Below are 8,120 nucleotides of genomic sequence, written 5' to 3' on the forward strand. Positions count from 1 at the left end.
ATATTCTAATTAATACATTATAATTTTTCTAGATCTCGTCCTAAGAAACTTGCCTCTACATAATAATATTTATATGCATATTACAAAAAATATATACTATGTTACATTAAAGATTTAAAATGAAATAAAATATTTATCTAAAGTTGTTTGAGACAACAATTTATGTTTTAGAGTTGTTACCACATCTTTTATCTTACGGATACATAATAAGCCACTAGCATGAACACCTTCTTATTGAAGCCAAAATATTTCTAGTTCTCAAGCAGATTTAGAGTTTCTTGGCATGAAATTTTTGATATTTCCATACTATTATCCTTAAGATTACCTATTTCCTCTTCTTGTCTAATTCCAGTAATGATTTCTTTTTCAGTTAAAACATACACGACTTGTTGCTCATTTAGATTATTAAAGAAGACATTAATATCCATTTTATTAGTATAGTGAAGTTGTCAAATCTGATCACTCAATTTGATAGTGACTCTTTGATATCTATTTCCGTATTATCCTAATACTACTAAAATAATGAATTGAAATCCTAATATTACTAAAACATGAATTATAAAATCAAAAAATCAAAACAATAATTCTTTTAACTTTAATTTTATTAGAAATTTGGATATCTATATTTACATTTTCATTATTTTTTTTAAAAAAAGGCCTACCCTTGATCGCTTGTGGTCAAACTTGTGGTTTTTTTTTTTTTTTTTTTTTACTAAGGGTGTCCAGGCCAGCTTGCGCGCTCATCTCAACTAATCTCTTTGGGTCCTGAAGTTAACAACCGGATAAATCCCCCCAGTGGCTACCCTTATCAATAACCTAGGTAAATCGAACTTAAGACCTATTGAGTAATACACTCAAAAGTCCTAGTTGACCATTGGACCACCTAGTGATGGTTTACCGTATCATCATTATCAAGTGTATTTAATCAAACTTTTATGACAATAAATCAAGGAAATTGAGATTCATGTTTTAGAGTATCTTTTAAAGGAATATTTTTGTTGGTTAGATCTCTTACTCTAGTATAATATTTTTTTTATTAAATATCCTCAATTGATTCTGGAGGATTTGTGTTTGAGAAGGGATAAAATGAGGTTAGGTATGAGAGAAGTTTAAAATATTAAAAATAAAATTCTGGCATATAGTATGAAGGATTGAAAATTAAGCAACTAATTGATAATCTGCCTTCACGAAGACACATATATGGAAGGGACAACTTTGTTGATTTTTAAGAAATCAATAGCAGTATTAATGGATTTGATTACAATGTTTTATTAATTTTTATTTCATTCTTTAAGCCTCCAAGTTAACATATTCACAGATAATTAAAATAATATTTATTCATAGGAAAAAATAATAATTGAACAATACATTACACGAAAAAGAGAAAGGCCCAATTAACAAGATGAAGGCTCTACACGAGCTATTACAAATCACATTCCGCAGCCTTTTGGCTCTGAATGTTGGAAAACAAAACTCACACAACCGAATGCAATAAACTTGGTTGCTAATTATATAATCACAAGTTGATTTTGGAAAAGAAAAACAAAATATATATTTCAATGCCTTTTATTAATTAACAAAAGCGCATTGTTTCCTGATTTCACCAGCTCCACCAGTGAGAACTCCTATCTTCCCCATCTTCACCATGGACTTGGCAAAATCATTAGCAAAGGAAGAACCATGTGTAGCAGCCTGAAGTTTCACGTAATTTCTTGTGTATTCGTCATTGAGAAGAGCTGCATCAGACTGGAAGAGCCCTCTTCTTTTCGATACAAGAGTGTAGTAATCTTCATCAAATGTTTTGAAGCTTCCAGGGTCCATCTCAACAATGGTATTGACGTCTTCAGGCTTGCATTTAACCCTCAAATGTGCTGCGTACTTTGGATCCAATGAAGGGTCTGCGTCACCATTGCCAGTGAAATTGTACAAACGTCTAGTGAATGAACTGCAGTGAGATACCCCAATCGTGTGCCCTCCTGTATACAAAAACAGTTACCCTGGCTTAATTAAATTCTACTCTCTTGATAAATATAAAGATAAATAACGAAGTGGACTTGTATTAAATTAATTACCTGATAAAACAACAAGGTCTTTTACGTTTAAACCCTTTGCAGCAAACATTTGTTTGAGTAAAGTTATATTGGCGAAAGGAGGAGGTAAGTTTGGGATAGTCTCTGAGGCTAATGACACTCTTCCATCTCTTCGTCCGGTGGGAACATCCCAGTATGGTCCATGAATCTGAACGAATAATTAATATCGATTTATTAAACCAATCAAATGGTGCATATATGACTTCTAATTACTTCATTAATCAATTGTGTTAGTTAAATACCATCGAAACTGCATCACGAGCAACCATGGCTAAGATGTCAGCACAAGAAACCACACCAGGACACTTATTTTCTATTGCAGATTTAACTGCATCAATAACGTCGTACCCTCTTAGACTTGAATTGGGAATTCCGTCTTTTTCAGCTTTGTTGTTCTTTGTAGAATCCAGTAGCACAGAACCATCACATCCCTGGTTGCAGAAGTAATCTTGTTAGAAGTGCTTAGACTTCATGACAACGTAACAATAAATCACTATATATAATTTATAATATAGACTTACTCTGACAAAACAATCATGAAAGTGCAGCCTTAATAAAGCAGCTGCAAGACTTGGAGCACGAGAAATGTATCGGTATGCTGTTTTAACAACAATATCCTCCATGTTGGGGCAAGTCTTTTTGTAGAATCCCAATTTCAAGCTCTCTGCATTAGTGAGGTCTAAGAGAAGAAGACAGAGGGTCAGTTGAAGAAAGAGAAATGAAAGCAGTTTCTTGATAGCCATTGCTGTAGCTAGAGAGAAATTTTTGAAGTTGATTCTCAGCTCGAAGGTGGTGTGTAACATATGGATTACTTGTACGCTTTTATAGCAGAGCTCTTGCCTCTTGAAAGTTTCATTGACAAACTGTCACTAAACTAAAAAATGTATAATAATAACTTTATCATAAGGTCAATAACTTAAGAGCTGACCTTCAGACATTTTAGAAAGATCAACTTAAATAGTTTACATTATTTTATGGCTCATCCATTTATTTTTAACGACTTTTTCATTTATAATTACACAAATATATGTATATAAAACATTAAAACCAACTAAGATTTCAGATGTACTTGGCGTGTCTTGTAAGAAACAACATGTTTTAAAACTAAATTAAAACTAAGTTGTGGGTAGTTGAGCACAGTTAATTTAGAGGTCGGTCCATATAGAAGAATAATACTATTGCACGTTGAGCAAGTGTTCTTAAACTAGAAAAGGAAATATGAAGACTTGAAATAGCTTGACCTGGTAAGTGGTAAATGCTTAAACATGAGCCAGCTCAAAGAATCTTACAATTATAATAATCATATTCCAACTTGACATTATAATTTCCCCATTGGTGGTCAATGAATTAATTAACATTTTTTCAATCCAACAAAGACATTGTTAAATTGTATATGCATATATAATTGGAATGAAACGACGAGTTCCACGTGCAGACATCTTACTAGATGTTGTTGGTTTTGTATATGGATTTCGTGGCTAGTCGAGAATGATGAATGGAAAGTAAAGAAAGATGGCGTTATTTGCATCAACATGTAAAATATAAATGAACCAATATTTACATGTTTATCATGGAATTTGAAGCTTAATCATGACAACACCAACTGCCCCTGAACGAGGACGATTGCTTTCTGGTTCTCAGTGTGAAATAGAGAGTTTTAAGTCAATATATAATATGGGTTTTGGATAAATGAAAAAATGAAAAAACAAGATTACAACATGTAATGGCAGAAATGTCTCAGATTTAAATATTTAATTAGCCTTCACACGTTTCCTTACTGGCCAACTTGTTTAGACAAATGATATTATACTATAAAAAACCAGTTATGGCTTCTCTCCTTCATTTCCTTAGCTCAAATAAGAAAAAGTCTTGGATAATTAGATATCATCTGTATAACAAATATTATCTTACTATTAGTTCACCTATCATAACGATTAACGATTATTTATTTTATAATAATTAAAAATATCTTTGACGTACGACTCATGGATTTATTAACTTGTTCTATTGATGTATCGTGTGCACAATCCTGTAGAGCCTTCTCCAAACCAAGCTAATCACTCAATTATAAGCTGGTCTGTAATCAATTTATCAGAAGATTCATCATTTGAATCATAATATATAACCAACAGCTCTCATTTATTTGCTAAAAATATTTGCTGGTTATTTCCTGAGTATACTACTACTTTAGCTCAGCTCTAATTAATCTGCGGCTTATGATTACTAAGTTTCATTCTGATGACAAAACCTATCTTATTCATCATCCTTGTTCAAAGCACATTTATAATTAACTTTCCATGTTCAAATTTGATCTTATGTATGTATGCATGTAAAATGCTACCCTTTTGTATCTGTTCGAAGTTGATATGCTAGCACAGTAGTACTGTGATGTCCTTGCAATACCACCAAATCAATTTCTGACTAATATTTCCGCAGAATATTGTTTCATTACTCACTTTGAATATGGTTGGATAATGTGAATGTATTTGTAAGCATCATTTAAATATTATTGGCATATAATTTTAAAATTTTATTGTGTTAAAGTGTTATTTCATATGTAATTCTCATTTATTTTATTTCAAAATTATTAAAAAATAATGGGTGCCTACTGCAACCAAATTAACATGTTTATGCATTTATGGGTTTGCTCATGTGAATGTAGAAGGGAGTTGCTGCATGATTATTTCACAAGTGAGTATTGCATGAAATCATGCTCAAAACAAATAAAATACCTTCAAAATAAATTAAACATGAAAATAACTCATTCAACAAACATGACTATCACCATTAATTTACTTTCATATTCCTCCTCTTCCTTGGACTGGACTCATTATAATTAAGCGACGCGGATTCTTTTCACAGTGTCAAATATCTCACCCGAAAACAAAAAGTAATGGAATTAATTTGCTGCCATATTTAGTCATCTTTAATTAATTATCTCATATTCTGATAAGTTGCTCTTATCTTTTGACAATTCAACAGAGCAAGAAGGAAAGTTCCATTTAGCAGCACAATCATCATGAGGATTATTATTGTTGCATGGGAACATGAATTTTCCATTGAAGTGGGTCACCAAGAACCCGTCCTCGAAATCAAAAGAAAGATAGAACAAATCCTCGGCATCCCGGCGGCTTCTCAAGCTCTAGCTGTTTCTGGTTGGGAGCTGGTTGATGGACTAGACATGGAAGACTACCCAATTGTCACTGAAGGTACCAAAATTGACTTAACTTTTAAACCCACATTGGAAAATCCATATTTAAACCAGCAAAGTAAAATCCAAATTATAGTAAAATTTTCTGCCAGACAAATTAAGATAGCAGTTGACAGAACTGAAACTGTCCGTAGCCTGAAAGAAAAAATCCACATCATTGATAGTACTCCTATTAAAAGAATGTTACTTTTCTTTTCTGGGATAGAATTGGATGAAGATTTTCGCAATCTATCCGAATATGGCATCCGTGAATCATCTGAAATTATTGTGTACTTGAAATCGATGAACCGTGGAAGGGATGATCCTCCAACAAGGAAGCTCAGTATAATAGTGCAAACAGCTTCTAGCTTGCTTAATGGTGCTAGCATTCCTGTAGAAATACAAGATTCAAGTACTGTTAGAGACTTGAGGGAAGTGTTATTGAGCAGAAAAATTCTTCCGCAAGAGGATTATTTATTCATACACAAGCAAAGGATCATGCGTGACAATTGTAGCCTCCGGTGGCACGGGGTCGAAAATGGGGATATTCTCTATGTGTTTAAAGGAACTGTCAGTCGAGGTGGGAATTAATTTTATGCTTGAAATTTAAGAAAGGTCGTATATAGGAAGTTTATTAGTAAGTGTAATTTCCAGTTACGTGGTAAGTGTCTTCTTCATAATTGTTTTTTAATCATATTATTAAACAAATTCAGTGATTTATTAATAGAAAAGCCTGGCTTTTCAAGGTTTTAATTTTGATAATACATTACAATTTACAATTTCTGGAAAGAGGAATTTATGGAATGCAAATCTTAATAAAAGGTAATAAATCCATGATTTTAATTTGAAAATCTCTGTAGATTCATTATTATTCACTTAAATAAAATATTATCACTTGCTATTAAGATAAGGATAAACCTTTAGAAAGATCAATAACCCTAAGTTACTGTTTTATCTAAAAGATATTTTTCCGAAGTTGTAGACTTCCCCTTTGAAAAGGAAAATTTTCACTGATCCTGAAAATCAAGCAGGGTCCGTGTTTGAGTAAAACGACAAAATTTTCATTTTTTTTTTTTTTTTAAATATGAACTGACATAAAGTTCCCGTCTCGCATACGTGAACGACATATCGGCAGTTAGTTCTGTCGAAAACATTATGTCTGGTCCAATTGCATATCATTCTTGTATCTTCATACACATCTCATAGTCATAGCCAATATAATTCTGCTGATAATTCAATCCGCATACACTTAAAATTATATATGTTTATATAATCAATGAAATAACCAGAGACCAAATATATATATAAACATGATCAAAGCAATAATAAACAGTAAGTAATCTCATCTAATCTGCTATTAATTTCTTTCTAGTAGCGAAGAACTAGGCCTACGCCGATAGAGAATCTGGTAAAGTACAGACAAGATGTTGAGAGGACCCATCATCAATCGGGTTGAAAAAGAGATAGATATGAGATCCATCTTTGACCCCACAATCAACCAAAGAGACTTCATCTTGATCTTGGCTCATCAGATGGCTTTTATCATTGTCCAGCAGTAGAATGAGACGGTCACAAGGGAGCTTTTGCTGGGTTTCAATCTCTTTCTTTAAATCAGCAACGGTGGCATCATTTCCAACTTGAATGTAGAAGAGTGTTCCTGTCAATATCTCCACCACCACCTTCATTGTTAAGATCGAGTTAAATGAAATCATTGTCATTTGATTTGAGAGAGAGATATAAGGAGATCTGGGTTTGAAGAATTCAAGTGTAAGTGTAACTTGGAAAGGTGTTCACGTTTGCGGCATTCTAGTTTCATGCTTTTGATATGGGGATTTTGGTTTTATTTGGGCAACTTAATTAACTGTTGCCATATGTTAACACTTGCCATAATTTGAAACAAAACGTATAAGGCATTATTAAGGCTACACTACGGAAAAACAAAGATTTGAATAATTTATATAACAGGAAATAAACAAAATTTATAACTATTTAAAGCCTATATTCTCCCTTTGGTCATAGTAGAAATGGGAAGTTTTCATATTAACAGTGATTGATTTTATTGTTACATATTAGTAATGATAGGCGCAGTATACAATTCAACAAATATATAGTCATAAATGATAATTTTACCTGGTAAATTTTTATCTTGAAAATTAACCATAATGTTAGGGTGAATTATCCTTTTGTAGACCATAAAATTTACAGTTACGGAAAGAGATCTAATCCTATGAGATTGAGGCCACTGACAATCTGCTAAACCTGCATACAAAGCAAACAAGCGCAAAGCTTACGTATACATCAGTGTGGTGTCTGCCGTAGGCACTCCGACGCTCAAGTCAATAAGGCTGAATGAGGCTATTTAGTGAGGGCTAAGGGAAGGAAGGATTACCGGAAGTTTAGTTGAAAACTAAAACTACGACGTAGGTGTATAGCTTTTAGGAGCAAGAGCTTAGGAGCTAGTAGGTGGTATTGAGATTGAGATTGAATGTTTAATAAGAGGCATGACCTCTCTTTATATAGTGGTCATAGGATCTTTAAATCCTAGTAAGACTTTGAATCCATATTGGTAGAGTTCTAGTAAATAGGAAAGACCTTAATTTACTTGCCTTTTCAGGATTGAAAGTCCTAATTCACATACGATACATTATCTTGAATAAATTAGGGTAAACCCAAATAGGAAGTAGATGTATTAGTATTTCAGTAGGATTCTGAATCCTTAGAAGTTACCATGGACCAATGGGCCTAGCCCGCCTAGGGCTAGTGGTGATGCCCAAGGCGTTGGGTTTAAGCCGTGGGTCTGGCCCATGACATGAACTTTAACGTAGGACCAATCGGAATTG

General features: G+C 33.1%; 2 protein-coding genes across 2 annotated transcripts; one reads left to right on the plus strand and one right to left on the minus strand.

Annotated features, from left to right (window-relative positions):
• Positions 1-1,569: 1,569 nt before the first annotated feature.
• LOC116137102 (peroxidase 27-like) lies at positions 1,570-2,869 on the minus strand. The gene is made up of 4 exons (XM_031422790.1): positions 2,612-2,869; positions 2,333-2,521; positions 2,073-2,238; positions 1,570-1,976 (listed from the first exon to the last, which is right to left on the minus strand). Exons 1-4 carry the CDS (start codon positions 2,831-2,833, stop codon positions 1,570-1,572), a joined length of 984 nt encoding a protein of 327 aa, XP_031278650.1. The 5' UTR covers positions 2,834-2,869.
• Positions 2,870-5,109: 2,240 nt separating this feature from the next.
• On the plus strand, positions 5,110-6,683 carry LOC116136915. Its single transcript, XM_031422584.1, has 2 exons — positions 5,110-5,860; positions 6,656-6,683. The coding sequence occupies exons 1-2, from the start codon at positions 5,110-5,112 to the stop codon at positions 6,664-6,666; spliced, it is 762 nt and encodes a 253-aa protein (XP_031278444.1). The 3' UTR covers positions 6,667-6,683.
• Positions 6,684-8,120: the final 1,437 nt, after the last annotated feature.

This window comes from Pistacia vera, unplaced genomic scaffold (genome assembly GCF_008641045.1).
Source record: "Pistacia vera cultivar Batoury unplaced genomic scaffold, PisVer_v2 Contig320, whole genome shotgun sequence".
In the NCBI taxonomy this organism is placed as follows: domain Eukaryota; kingdom Viridiplantae; phylum Streptophyta; class Magnoliopsida; order Sapindales; family Anacardiaceae; genus Pistacia; species Pistacia vera.